Source organism: Salmo salar, chromosome 11 (genome assembly GCF_965601325.2).
Source record: "Salmo salar chromosome 11, fSalSal1, whole genome shotgun sequence".
NCBI lineage: Eukaryota > Metazoa > Chordata > Actinopteri > Salmoniformes > Salmonidae > Salmo > Salmo salar.
The window spans coordinates 114,229,147-114,245,003 of record NC_138301.1 but is presented as its reverse complement, the minus strand read 5'-3'; the positions used below and the strand labels follow the sequence as shown (position 1 = coordinate 114,245,003).

At 43.3% G+C, this 15,857-nt stretch overlaps 1 protein-coding gene across 1 annotated transcript; it reads left to right on the top strand.

Annotated features, from left to right (window-relative positions):
* Nucleotides 1–573: 573 nt before the first annotated feature.
* On the top strand, nt 574–9,476 carry LOC106563796 (dnaJ homolog subfamily C member 3). Its single transcript, XM_014129653.3, has 10 exons — nt 574–708; nt 1,330–1,404; nt 1,803–1,946; nt 2,263–2,444; nt 3,918–4,037; nt 5,206–5,311; nt 5,812–5,932; nt 8,616–8,748; nt 8,987–9,135; nt 9,323–9,476. The coding sequence occupies exons 1-10, from the start codon at nt 574–576 to the stop codon at nt 9,352–9,354; spliced, it is 1,197 nt and encodes a 398-aa protein (XP_013985128.3). The 3' UTR covers nt 9,355–9,476.
* The last annotated feature ends 6,381 nt before the right edge of the window (nt 9,477–15,857 follow it).

The window sequence follows — 15,857 nt, the reverse complement described above, 5'->3', positions numbered from 1 at the left end:
TCTTACTCCAGAAATATAATACTACAAAGGCATAAGGTAATTAAAGTGCAACTTACCTCTCTCTGGCTAAGAAAGTTTTGACAAGCTATTTTGAATGCATTTCATTGTTCAAGGCCCACTGAGAGTAACTAGAAAAGTACAAGTTCCTCCAAAAAGGGCAGTGGGCCCGATTCAAACCCATGCCTACCCTGACATATGTGCCGTTGTCATTGACTACCCACTGGACCACTCAGGGACTGAGACACGTATTCATGTGTTTTGACTACCCACTGGACCACTCAGGGACTGAGACACGTATTCATGTATTTTGCCTATTGCTTGCCTTGAACATATAATAAACCAATTGTACAAAAAAAAAAGATTTTCCCTAATAAAAAAATACATCTACCCCTTACAAATATTGTCACTTTATTTTAATTCACATGAGACACATGTAGCCTACATAGGCTACTTGAACTGACGCCCAGTGGACCTGTAAAACACCACTTCCAGCAGCTCCCTAGCAGTGATTCTAAATATTAAATAGACCTTTAAAATCCTCCTGCTGTAGGATTCATTTCCTCCTGCAATGAAATGGTTCATATTAAGATCCAACATCTTTACCTGACCTACTATGAGCGGGCAGCTGTGTTTCTGGCAATGGGGAAGTCCAAGTCAGCCCTGTCGGACCTGACCAGAGCTATCCGACTCAAACCAGATGACGTCATTGTGAGTGGACATAGACAATTGTCAACAATAACATAATCTCTGTTTCATGACAAGTCACGGTTATGGACAACAACGTTGTGATATTGTTATTAACGTTCTTTCTCCATCCATCTCTGCCTTTCTACCTGTATCTATCTTTCTCTTTCTGTCTGGCTACTACCTCACTCACTCGCTTACTTACTTTACTACTACTACCACTACTACTACCACTACTACCACTACCACCACCACTACTACTACTACCACTACTACTACCACTACTACTACTACCACCACTACTACCACTACTACTACCACTACCACCACTACTACCACTACTACTACCACCACTACTACTACCACTACAACTATCACTACTACTACCACCACCACTACTACCACCACTACTACCACCACTACTACTACCACTACTACCACTACTACCACCACTACTACTACTACCACTACTACCACCACTACTACTACCACCACTACTACTACCACCACTACTACCACTACTACCACCACTACTACTACTACTACTACTACTACCACTACCACTACTACTACTACCACTACTACCACCACTACCACTACCACCTCTCTTTCTCTCTCTATTTCTCCCCCTCTCCATGTTTTCAGGCCAGAGTGCAGATGGGGAATATCCTTCTAAAGCAGGGCAACACCCAGAAGGCCCGGGAGAAATTTCAGGCTGTGGTAAGTCTCGATAAATAGAAATATAACTACTAGAATGCTACTACTAGAATAATATTATTTTTCTATGTCTAGATGCACATTATCCTTCTGTCAATCAAAATCTCACCGCTGTATTTTTTTCCCAATGCTCATTCCATCATCGCATCCTCTCGCTGTCTCATATTGCCGTTACATTTGTTTCTCATTCATTATCCTTTTGTAGTTGCAGTTATGTGATGTGGGCTAAGTAAAGTAAATCTGAAGTGTTAGATGAAACTTGATATGAGTTGAGTGCTATTATGTATTTATAGATATGAGTGATCTATTATGTATTTATAGATATGAGTGATCTATTATGTATTTATTACAAGTTATATTTGCTTCAGAAACTTTACCTTTTTTATTTTTCTGCTCCTCAGCTGCAGCGCTCCCCTGACCAGGAGGAAGCGTGGCACCAGCTGATGAGGGCCAACGAGCTGGAGGAGCTGCAGGAAAAGGCCCACGCGACCCACCACAGAAGAGACTACAGGACCACCATCAATGTGTTGGATCGGGTCATAGTGGTAGGGGCTAGCTCCGCCACAGCGCCTAGTCGTTAGGCATGGTGGTGGAGGTATAGGTTAGCGCTGCCCCAGGACCTAGGCATTGGGCCTGGTCATGGAGGTAGGGGTTAGCTCTGCCACAGTGCCTAGTCGTTGGGCCTGGTGGTGGAGGTACAGGTTAGCCACAGGGCCTAGTCGGAGGATGGAAAGTAATGCCTATTTTCCTAAACAATACCTTCATCATCAAACAGTGCTATATTATACTTCAACAGTCTTTGTATCAAATTGTAAAAAGGTAAAATTCACACCACTGACCCTACCTTCCTTTTTTCAAAAGCTGTCCCCCTGGGACCCTGAGTCTCTGGAGCTCCGGGCTGAATGTTACATCCACCTGGGAAACACCAGGAAGGCCATTCAGGACCTGACTCCCACCGCCTGGCTGAGGAATGACAACCGAGCTGCCTTCCTCAAGCTCAGTACCCTGCACTATAGCCTGGGGGAGAACAAGGAGTCAATAGGGTACGCTCACTAGGAATTTCTATTAGTAATAGGGAAGAGTGATTAAACAAACAACCACCCACATGTATCAAGCAAATACATATAAATTAAGAGGTTTTCGGCTTCAGGGCCACATTGATTTGTGTTTTTCTATCTGTCATTGATTTTGTGACACTTGAAGTTTGACAGTTGGTAAAGAATGCACAATGTCTTTCGAAAACAGTGCATTCGGAAAGTATTCAGACCCCTAGACTTTTTACACATTTTGTTATGTTACAGCCTTATTCTAAAATGTATTAAATTGTTTTTCCCCCTTATCAATTTGGGGCAGCAGTTGGCCTAGTGGTTAGAGCGTTGGGCCAGTAACCGAAAGGTTGCTGGAACGAATCCCCGAGCTGACAAGATAAAAATCTGTCATTCTGCCCCTGAACAAGGTAGTTAACTCACTGTTCCCCAGTAGGCCATAATTGTAAATAAGAATTTGTTCTTAACTGACTTGCCTAGTTAGATAAAGGTTAAATTTAAAACATTTAAATCAATCTACACACAATACCTGTAAGGTCTGTCGTCAGGAATGGACCAAGGCACAGCGGGAATGTGGATACTCATATTTTTAATAAACACAAGTAAAGCATCCACAGGAAAAAAAACAATAAACACGACAGGAACAGTTTTGCAGGCACACAAAACGCAGTGCAAAAACAACTACCCACAACCACAAGGAAAAACACACACTACTATATAGGACTCCCAATCAAAGGCAACTCAACACACCTGCCTTCAATTGGGAGTCCAACAACCAACTCACACGTAACACAAAAATCTCTGCCACGTCCTGACCAAAACTAATACAATTGCTCCCTCTGCTGGTCAGGACGTGACAGTACCCCCCCCAAAGGTGCAGACCCCGGAATGCACCTTAAAAAAGAAAACACAAAAAATCCCCAATACCCCAACAAAACCAATAAACAATACCCCCTAAACAACAAGGGAGGGAAGGGAGGGTGGCTGCCGTCAACGACGGCACTGTGCTACACCCTCCCTCCCCAACCCACCTATCCTGGAGGTGGCTAAGGTGCGGGACGTGAACCTCGCTCCACCTTCGGCGTCGCCCACTTCGGTGGCGCCGATAGCTGCGCCGGACAGACGGGCCACTCGGGCTGGGCCGGAGGACAGGCGGGGCACTCGGGCTGGGCCGGAGGACAGGCGGGGCACTCTGGCTGATCCGGAGGACAGGCGGGGCACTCTGGCTGATCCGGAGGACAGGTGGGGCACTCTGGCTGATCCGGAGGACAGGCGGGGCACTCTGGCTGATCCGGAGGACAGGCGGGGCACTCTGGCTGATCCGGAGGACAGGCGGGGCACTCTGGCTGATCCGGGCAGTCGGGACACTCTGGCTGATCCGGGCAGTCGGGACACTCTGGCTGACCCCAAACTTTTGAATGGTAGTGTACATTGTGTAAATCTCTCTCTCTCTTTCCTCTCCTTCTGCAGTCACGTCCGGGAGTGTCTGAAGCTGAACCAGGATGACAAGAAGTGTTTATCCCACTTCAAACAGGTGAAGAAGCTCATCGAGCTGCTGTACTCTGCCGAGGAGCATATCAAGGAGGAGAGGTCCGTACTACTGCATTTAGTATGAACATTTCGAGAGTCTTTTGGTTGCCTGAAGAATATGATCACTTGCCCGAAAATGTTGTCAAGTTGTTTGGATGTCCTTTGGGTGGTGGACCATTCTTGATACACATGGGAAACTGTTGAGCGTGAAAAACCCAGCAGCTTTGCAGTTCTTGACAAACTCTAACCGGTGTACTGGTCTTTTGTCTTGCCCATTCACCCTCTGAATGGCACACATACACAATCCATGTCTCAATTGTCTCAAGGCTTAGAAATCTTTCTTTAACCTGTCTCCTCCCCTTCATCTACACTGATGGAAGTGGATTTAACAAGTGACATCAATAAGGGATCATAGCTTTCACCTGTATTCACCTGGTCAGTCTGTCATGGAAAGTTCTTAATGTTTTGTACATTCAATGTACAACACACTGTATGCCTTTCACCTACACATAGGGGAGGAATAGGAAAGATCAGAACTGGAGTTCTTTGTATCTGAGGAAACTCAACTTCCCCGACTGCCAAAAATGCCATACATTGTTTGTCTTTCACTTAAAGAATGGGGAAGAACCAGAAAGATCAGTTTAACAATGTTTATGTCTCTGTTTCCAGTATGAAGGAAGTTAGAGGTAGTTTCACGAGCCGATGCTAGATACCCATAGACTTCCAGTAATTGTGCTAATGCTAGTTAGCATTGGCTCGCAAAAATATGTCCCAACTTCCTTCATACTGGACACAGAGACATAAAAATGGTGCCTATGAGTTAATCTGACTCTGGGTAAGTAGATAAAGGGCCTTATTGCCAAAATCCCGAAGTATCCCTTTAAGGCTACTGGAATTCGTTGCAGTTTGGTTGTTTTCACTAGTTTTTTTTTTTTTACACCTAACCAATGGGGCAACGTCAGAGCAGGCTCAAATTCCATGCTTGCTCAGTTCACTTGCCCCAGGCAATAGGGCCACTCTAAATGTGGACTTATGTGTCAGTCCCTATGTGAGTTTTATATTTCAGTCCTTTTTTGTTCCTTTGACAGTTTTATATTTTAGGTTTCTTTGACAGTTTTATCAATAAACCTATTCTATTTGTACCCACTTTGATTGATTTTAGTTATGACTATTGTTTAACTCTTGTTGCCCTAAAATGAAAATGTATTATTAAATATTTTGTTCTCAGGTATCAAATGGCCATATACAACTATGAGTCAGTGATGAAGGCAGAACCTAATGTCCCCTACTACACCAATAAGACAAAAGAGAGGATCTGCTTCTGCCTGGTCAAGGTGGGTCCCATCACATAGAAACAGATGGATTGTGCCGTTGCCATGGCCATTTGATAGAAATAACTTGGCCTGTTCTAAAGTCAGAAATTAATTGGTAGTGTGATCAAATTCTCAGAACTACTTTCACAGCTACTGATTTCACAACTTTTTAAAAAGTATATTACTTAATGATTAGGGAACCACTAATAATTAAGCAATAAGACCCGAGGGGGTGTGGTATATAGTATGGCCAATATACCACGGCTAAGGGCTGTTCCTTGCACGACACAACGCGGAGTCCTTAGCCGTGGTATATTGGCCAAATATCACAAACCCCCGAGGTGCCTTATTGCTATTATAAACTGATTACCAACGTAATTAGAGCAGTAAAAATAAATGTTTTGTCATACCTGTGGTATACGGTCTAATATACCACGGCTGTCAGCCAATCAGCATTCAGGCTTCGAACCACCCAGTTATAATGCTTTATATACGTACGTTGCTCCATTATTCTCCCCCAGAAAAAGATGGCTGCCAAGGCAATAGACATCTGCTCTGAAGCCCACCAGAGAGATCCACGCAACATCAACATCCTTCGAGACAGAGCTGAGGCCTTCATCCTCAACCAGGACTACGAAGAAGGTACTTTCACCATGTTACTACTGTAGTATAGGGAACGATGACATGGAATGATAACCAACCAGAACTATGGAGACGGTACTATCACCATGTTACTACTGTAGTATAGGGAACGATGACATGGAATGATAACCAACCAGAACTATGGAGACGGTACTATCACCATGTTACTACTGTGGCATAGGGAACGATGACATGGAATGATAACCAACCAGAACTATGGAGACGGTACTATCACCATGTTACTACTGTAGTATAGGGAACGATGACATGGAATGATAACCAACCAGAACTATGGAGACGGTACTATCACCATGTTACTACTGTAGTATAGGGAACGATGACATGGAATGATAACCAACCAGAACTATGGAGACGGTACTATCACCATGTTACTACTGTAGTATAGGGAACGATGACATGGAATGATAACCAACCAGAACTATGGAGACGGTACTATCACCATGTTACTACTGTAGCATAGGGAACGATGACATGGAATGATAACCAACCAGAACTATGGAGACGGTACTATCACCATGTTACTACTGTAGTATAGGGAACGATGACATGGAATGATAACCAACCAGAACTATGGAGACGGTACTATCACCATGTTACTACTGTAGCATAGGGAACGATGACATGGAATGATAACCAACCAGAACTATGGAGACGGTACTATCACCATGTTACTACTGTAGCATAGGGAACGATGACATGGAATGATAACCAACCAGAACTATGGAGACGGTACTATCACCATGTTACTACTGTAGTATAGGGAACGATGACATGGAATGATAACCAACCAGAACTATGGAGACGGTACTATCACCATGTTACTACTGTAGCATAGGGAACGATGACATGGAATGATAACCAACCAGAACTATGGAGACGGTACTATCACCATGTTACTACTGTAGCATAGGGAACGATGACATGGAATGATAACCAACCAGAACTATGGAGACGGTACTATCACCATGTTACTACTGTAGCATAGGGAACGATGACATGGAATGATAACCAACCAGAACTATGGAGACGGTACTATCACCATGTTACTACTGTAGCATAGGGAACGATGACATGGAATGATAACCAACCAGAACTATGGAGACGGTACTATCACCATGTTACTACTGTAGTATAGGGAACGATGACATGGAATGATAACCAACCAGAACTATGGAGACGGTACTATCACCATGCTACTACTGTAGCATAGGGAACGATGACATGGAATGATAACCAACCAGAACTATGGAGACGGTACTATCACCATGTTACTACTGTAGCATAGGGAACGATGACATGGAATGATAACCAACCAGAACTATGGAGACGGTACTATCACCATGTTACTACTGTAGCATAGGGAACGATGACATGGAATGATAACCAACCAGAACTATGGAGACGGTACTATCACCATGTTACTACTGTAGCATAGGGAACGATGACATGGAATGATAACCAACCAGAACTATGGAGACGGTACTATCACCATGTTACTACTGTAGCATAGGGAACGATGACATGGAATGATAACCAACCAGAACTATGGAGACGGTACTATCACCATGTTACTACTGTAGTATAGGGAACGATGACATGGAATGATAACCAACCAGAACTATGGAGACGGTACTTTCACCATGTTACTACTGTAGCATAGGGAACGATGACATGGAATGATAACCAACCAGAACTATGGAGACGGTACTATCACCATGTTACTACTGTAGCATAGGGAACGATGACATGGAATGATAACCAACCAGAACTATGGAGAAGGTACTATCACCATGTTACTACTGTAGCATAGGGAACGATGACATGGAATGATAACCAACCAGAACTATGGAGACGGTACTATCACCATGTTACTACTGTAGTATAGGGAACGATGACATGGAATGATAACCAACCAGAACTATGGAGACGGTACTATCACCATGTTACTACTGTAGCATAGGGAACGATGACATGGAATGATAACCAACCAGAACTATGGAGACGGTACTATCACCATGTTACTACTGTAGCATAGGGAACGATGACATGGAATGATAACCAACCAGAACTATGGAGACGGTACTATCACCATGTTACTACTGTAGCATAGGGAACGATGACATGGAATGATAACCAACCAGAACTATGGAGACGGTACTATCACCATGTTACTACTGTAGCATAGGGAACGATGACATGGAATGATAACCAACCAGAACTATGGAGACGGTACTATCACCATGCTACTACTGTAGTATAGGGAACGATGACATGGAATGAAAGCACTTTGTCGCATTGTTTTTAACTCCCTCAAGTACTCTGGCTTTGTTCACTTGTGGGCTTGTTGTAGCTCAGGGACTCCCACACGTGCCATGTAACCCAGTGTTTATAGCCAGGAGCCTGAACTGACACTTGCACTTGACTTTTTTCCACCCTGACTAGCTCGGTCTTTGCTGATAGCTACTTTATTGAGGAAACATGTACTTACTGTGACTGTGATACAGTATGTGGTTGTCTCTCCTGATGAATGGTGAGACAACCACATAGATGAATTGAACTGTAAGTCACTCTGGATAAAAGCATCTGCTAAATGACTAAAATGTAAGTCCTAATTACTGCACAGCCAAACTCTCTCTGCCTTTTTTTCTTTACCCCTCCTTAGCGGTGGAAGACTACAAGGAAGTGATGGAGTTTGACAAGGAGAACAATGAGATCAGGGATGGTTTAAAGCGAGCCCAGGAACTGCTCGAGTTCACCCCGAAGAAAGACTATTACAAGATCTTAGGTGTCAAAAGGTATGCCTGACCTAGAGAAGGGAATCGTGTTCAAATACTTCTTCAAAACATAATTCCTGTCTATATGTGATCTGTCTATATGTGATCTACAAGTGATTGGACAAGGGAAAAGTTCATTCTTTTGAAATTGATTTCTATTCTCTTCTTTTCACCAACCTCTGTGATCACTTCAGGGAAATTGGAATGCATTTACTCCTTGTATTCAAACAAGCTTTTACCTTATGTTATTTTTCTCCAGGAGTGCCAACAAAGAGGAAATTATCCATGCGTACAGGCAGCAGGCCAAAAAGTGGCATCCTGACAAGTACAGAAAGGATTGGGAGAAGAGGAAGGCAGGGAAAAGGTTCATCGACATCACCTCTGCAAAACAGGTGCTCACCGACCCAGGTACTGTACTGTATATGCACCTGATAATGTTGATCAAGCCTAGTATGATTGTATTTAGGAAGCTGTGACCTATTTGGAGTATGAGGACATCCTGTCAAACAGTTTTCAGCAATCAAAATGTGTTGAAAGCATAGCCGGAAACAAGATTAACTTGTTGTTTATTCGCATGTCTCTCCATCCACTGTAGAAATGCGTAAGAAGTTTGACTCAGAAGTTTGATCCCTGGACCCAGAGAGCCTGCAGGGTGGAGGAGGGGGTCAGGGTGGCCAGGGATGGCCCTTCCACTTTAACCCGTTTGAGTCCGGTGGCAACTACTGCTTCAAGTTCCACCACTAGTACTACATAATACAATGCAAAATATATATATTAAAAAAGTCTGTCTCTTCACAGTAACCGTCATGCCGTAAGGTGTTCTTTAATCTTTTTTTTTCTGGTTTTATTGCTAGCTTGAGTTACCTGGGGTGGCAGAGAGTTCCATGTAGTCATGGCTCTATGCAATACTGCGTTTTCCCAGCCTCTCTTCTAGACCTGGGGACTGTGAAGAGGCCTCTGATTGCATGTCTTCTGTTGTACTGATGAGTGTCCGACCTGTGTACCAACTGCTTGAACAGACAGTTTGGTACCTTTTTAAATCAAATCAAATTTATTTTTATATAGCCCTTCGTACATCAGCTGATATTCTCAAAGTGCTGTACAGAAACCCAGCCTAAAACCCCAAACAGCAAGCAAAGCATGTGAAAGAAGCACGGTGGCTAGGAAAAACTCCCTAGGAAAAACTCCCTAGAAAGGCCAAAAACCTAGGAAGAAACCTAGAGAGGAACCAGGCTATGAGGGGTGGCCAGTCCTCTTCTGGCTGTGCAGGGTGGATATTATAACAGAACATGGTCAAAATGTTAAAATGTTAAAATGTTCATAAATGACCAGCATGGTCAAATAATAATAATCATAGTAGTTGTCGAGGGTGCAACAAGCACGTCCGGTGAACAGGTCAGGGTTCCATAGCCGCAGGCAGAACAGTTGAAACTGGAGCAGCAGCACGGCCAGGTGAACTGGGGACAGCAAGGAGTCATCATACCAGGTAGTCCTGAGGCATGGTCCTAGGGCTCAGGTCCTCCGAGAGAAAGACAGAAAGAGAGAAAGAGAGAATTAGAGAGAGCATATTTAAATACACACAGGACACCGGATAAGACAAGAGAAATACTCCAGATGTAACAGACTGACCCTAGCCCTCCGACACATAAACTACTGCAGCATAAATACTGGAGGCTGAGACAGGAGGGATCAGAAGACACTGTGGCCCCATCCGATGATACCCCCGGACAGGGCCAAACAGGCAGGATATAACCCCACCCACTTTGCCAAAGCACAGCCCCCACACCACTAGAGGGATGTCTCCAACCACCAACTTACCGTCCTAAGACAAGGCCGAGTATAGCCCACAACGATCTCCGCCATGGCACAACCCAAGGGGGGGGGGGGGGGGGGGGCGCCAACCCAGACAGGAAGACCACGTCAGTGACTCAACCCACTCAAGTGACGCACCCCTCCCATGGACGGCATGGAAGAACACCAGTAGGCCAGTGACTCATCCTCTGTAAAAGGGTTAGAGGCAGAGAATCCCAGTGGAAAGAGGGGAACCGGCAAGGCAGAGACAGCAAGGGCGGTTCGTTGCTCCAGCCTTTCCGTTCACCTTCACACTCCTGGGCCAGACTATACTTAATCATAGGACCTACTGAAGAGATAAGTCTTCAGTAAAGACTTAAAGGTTGAGACTGAGTCTGCGTCTCTCACATTGGTAGGCAGACCATTCCATAAAAATGGAGCTCTATAGGAGAAAGCCCTACCTCCAGCCGTTTGCTTAGAAATTCTAGGGACAATTAGGAGGCCTGCGTCTTGTGACCGTAGCGTACGTGTAGGTATGTACGGCAGGACCAAATCGGAAAGATAGGTAGGAGCAAGCCCATGTAATGCTTTGTAGGTTAGCAGTAAAACCTTGAAATCAGCCCTTGCCTTAACAGGAAGCCAGTGTAGGGAGGCTAACACTGGAGTAATATGATCACATTTTTTGGTTCTAGTCAGGATTCTAGCAGCCGTATTTAGCACTAACTGAAGTTTATTTAGTGCTTTATCCGGGTAGCCGGAAAGTAGAGCATTGCAGTAGTCCAGCCTAGAAGTAACAAAAGCATGGATTAATTTTTCTGCGTCATTTTTGGACAAAGTTTCTGATTTTTGCAATGTTACGTAGATGGAAAAAAGCTGTCCTTGAAACAGTCTTGATATGTTCTTCAAAAGAGAGATCAGGGTCCAGAGTAACGCCGAGGTCCTTCACAGTTTTATTTGAGACGACTGTACAACCATCCAGATTAATTGTCAGATTCAACAGAAGATCTCTTTGTTTCTTGGGACCTAGAACAAGCATCTCTGTTTTGTCCGAGTTTAAAAGTAGAAAGTTTGCAGCCATCCACTTCTTTATGTCTGAAACACAGGCTTCTAGCGAGGGCAATTTTGGGGCTTCACCATGTTTCATTGAAATGTACAGCTGTGTGTCGTCCGCATAGCAGTGAAATTTAACATTATGTTTTCGAATGACATCCCCAAGAGGTAAAATATATAGTGAAAACAATAGCGGTCCTAAAACGGAACCTTGAGGAACACCGAAATTTACAATTGATTTGTCAGAGGACAAACCATTCACAGAGACAAACTGATATCTTTCCGACAGATAAGATCTAAACCAGGCCAGAACTTGTCCATGTAGACCAATTTGGGTTTCCAATCTCTCCAAAAGAATGTGGTGATCGATGGTATCAAAAGCGGCACTAAGATCTAGGAGCACGAGGACAGATGCAGAGCCTCGGTCTGACGTCATTAAAAGGTCATTTACCACCTTCACAAGTGCAGTCTCAGTGCTATGATGGGGTCTAAAACCAGACTGAAGCGTTTCGTATACATTGTTTGTCTTCAGGAAGGCAGTCAGTTGCTGTGCAACAGCTTTTTCTAAAATTTTGGAGAGGAATGGAAGATTCGATATAGGCCGATAGTTTTTTATAATTTCTGGATCAAGATTCGGCTTTTTCAAGAGAGGCTTTATTACTGCCACTTTTAGTGAGCTTGGTACACATCCGGTGGATAGAGAGCCGTTTATTATGTTCAACATAGGAGGGCCAAGCACAGGAAGCAGCTCTTTCAGTAGTTTAGTTGGAATAGGGTCCAGTATGCAGCTTGAGGGTTTGGAGGCCATGATTATTTTCATCATTGCGTCAAGAGATATAGTACTAAAACACTTTAGTATCTCCCTTGATCCTAGGTCCTGGCAGAGTTGTGCAGACTCAGGACAATGGAGCTTTGGAGGAATACCCAGATTTAAAGAGGAGTCTGTAATTTGCTTTCTAATGATCATGATCTTTTCCTCAAAGAAGTTCATAAATTTATTTCTGCTGAAGTGAAAGCCATCCTCCATTTGCGAAGGCTGCTTTTTAGTTAGCTTTGCGACAGTATCAAAAAGAAATTTCGGATTGTTCTTATTTTCCTCAATTAAGTTGGAAAAATAGGATGATCGAGCAGCAGTAAGGGCTCTTCGATACTGCACGGTACTGTCTTTCCAAGCTAGTCGGAAGACTTCCAGTTTGGTGTGGCGCCATTTCCGTTCCAATTTTCTGGAAGCTTGCTTCAGAGCTCGTGTATTTTCTGTATACCAGGGAGCTAGTTTCTTATGACAGATGTTTTTAGTTTTTAGGGGTGCAACTGCATCTAGGGTATTTCGCAAGGTTAAATTGAGTTCCTCGGTTAGGTGGTTAACTGATTTTTGTCCTCTGACGTCCTTGGGTAGGCAGAGGCAGTCTGGAAGGGCATCAAGGAATCTTTGGGTTGTCTGAGAATTTATAGCACGACTTTTAATGCTCCTTGGTTGGGGTCTGAGCAGATTATTTGTTGCAATTGCAAACGTAATAAAATGGTGGTCCGATAGTCCAGGATTATGAGGAAAAACATTTAGATCCACAACATTTATTCCATGGGACAAAACTAGGTCCAGAGTATGACTGTGGCAGTGAGTAGGTCCAGAGACATGTTGGACAAAACCCACCTCAACACAAAGACCAATAGAGGCGATACAGTCAATCTCCCCTCAACTTTGAGCCTGTAGAGACTGACATGCATACCACTGACATTCGCCCTCCGTGTACATCTAAGTGCAATACGTGCTGCTTTGTTCTGGACCAACTGCAATTTTTCACTCGAGTGGTCAAAGACACAAAGTCCTGTATAGGTGTGCCTTTCAGTCCTCCCATCTAGGCCCAGGCTGTTGATGCTGTCATTACATTCCTCAAACTACCCATGTTGTTTTTCTTTAGGATGTCAGTCTGCTGCTTTTACTTTTGCTTTGTGGTTGTGCCTTTTTCTTCCAACCTCATTATTCCTCAAAGGGCTTGTTTTGGTAGCAGCATAGCTTGTTTTGGTTTTTGCTCTGCTAGAATAGCCTGGGTGCTGGACTGTTTCTCCATTTATTTAATAACGCTAAGCCAAGCTCAAGTCGCATAAAAACAGATTCAGAATGACACCCAAATTATTCAAACAGATTATAATCAGAGATGCACAACGTTCAGAACTTTCAGAATGTTTTATAAGAGATGTTTGTTCTCTTCACCACATGAACAATATAAGTGTCTGTTCTGTTTGTTATATTTCTATCTGCAAAGCTTCAACGTTCTCCACTGAATATACCCTTGACTCGACTTAATTGACACAACAGGTGTTATGAAATATTTAGTGACTTAATCCTTCCTGGTTGTGTACCCAATCACCATAGAGAATGATAGATGCCTCTAGTTGCCATAAGGCAGTTTTAGCATTGGCAGTGCCATTTGAGGACTTAGACCATTTTAATGTAGTCAACTGGGTGGGACTTTCAACTTCATTGGCTGAACCCTTCTGATGACCTGGTTGGAGTGAAATCAAATAAAAATTTGATGGTTATCAAAACGTCATGCCAGGGTAAGCCTACACCAAACACAGACCTTATATGAAGTAGTTTAAAAAAACGATTGGAACCATTACTGGGTTTTACTGCTAGGTTTTAAATGGTACTATGACGCGTCCACTGTGCCGGAATATTCAGAATTGTTTAGAATCTTTGGTGCGCTGCAAGGTGTTATGGGACAGCCTTCCTGGAAAATTCATTTAGCAGACACCCTTATCCAGAGAAATTTACAGGAGCAATTAGGTTTAAGTGACTTGCTCAAGGGCACAATTGACAGATTTTTCACCTTGTCGGCTTGGGGATTCAAACCAGCTACCTTTTGGTTACTGGTCCAACACTCTTAACCGCTAGGCTACCTGTCACGAAACTACAGCCCCACCACAGATTACTGGAAGATTGTTCTCATATTTGCACAACAATAAAGACAACTCAAACACAAGAGCTAGAAATAGTGTGCCATTAAGTTTTGCACCTAAAAATCTACTTGACGTATGGACCAAATAAGATCATGATGACAGTATAAAGAAACTACACCATTCACATAAGGAGAACAGGGTTTGTTTTTTAATACAGTCGAGTAATACAGTATTTTTTTAATACAGTCGAGCATTTCAGTTGATTCTGTTTGGCAATGTAAAAACTGTCCATAGAAACTAAAACCATAAAATAACCAAGTAGTTTAGCAGTCAGTGACGTTCAAAGCTTTCAGTTACAGCTATACTGTATCCTTAGAATTCAAATTCAACTTATAGTTGATATTGACAATCCAATCAAATGTATTTATAAAACCCTTTTTACATCAGCAGTTGTCATAAAGTGCTTACACAGAAACCAAACCTAAGCCAGAGAGCAAGCCATGCAGATGTAGAAGCACGGTGGCTTGGAATGTTTTTAATGCTAATTAGCAACAGAGAAGACCTCAGCAAGAATACAACTTCCTGCAGGAAGTTCCTGCACATCATCTCTAACCGACACTGTCAGCTACCATTCACCAGCGCGATGAGAGCACCCCATACAATAGCAATCTGTCGATATAATCGAGAACTATCATCAGAAATCACGCAATATGAATCCGACTGTGGGGCACCGCCTGACCCACTAGTTGGCCAGAAGGTTCAAATCAACGTTTCATATCGTGGTGTAGATGGTATTGACAATGGCACAATAATGGCACAATAACGCAAGATCACATTTCCAGCATGGCCGACAACCAGAACTCACTTGCCTGCCATAGGAAGCAAAATGTTAATTAATAAATAATAAGTGAGCATGGCATTTGCAGCTCCTAAATTAATAAAAACATTTCAAATGTAGTTTGCTCTGGCAACTCGTGGCATAGCTGGCTGGCTAGCTTGACCGACATTGCTAGCCCGCGGGTGCGTTGCAGGTCGACACGAGTGCGTTCCAGGTGGACTTCATTGCTTCTAAATTTATGGGTGTATTACAACGCTTGGATAGTTAACATAACAGATTACCATAATTGGTTCAGATTATTTGATGATTTAATGGTCTCTACTTTAATAAATTTTTTACAAATCCCAAATCACTATTTCAGGGCTGACCAACTCTGTTCCTGGAGAGCTACTATAGTGTAAGTTTTTGCTCCAAACCCAGTAGTAACTAACGTGATGCAGTTAGTACGGTGCGCTAGATAAGGGTTTGCACAAAAACCTACACACCCATTCAAACCCAGAATCCTATACTTTGTAGTGGAAATTCTAACCAGAAAGGAAGAGACTGTAGA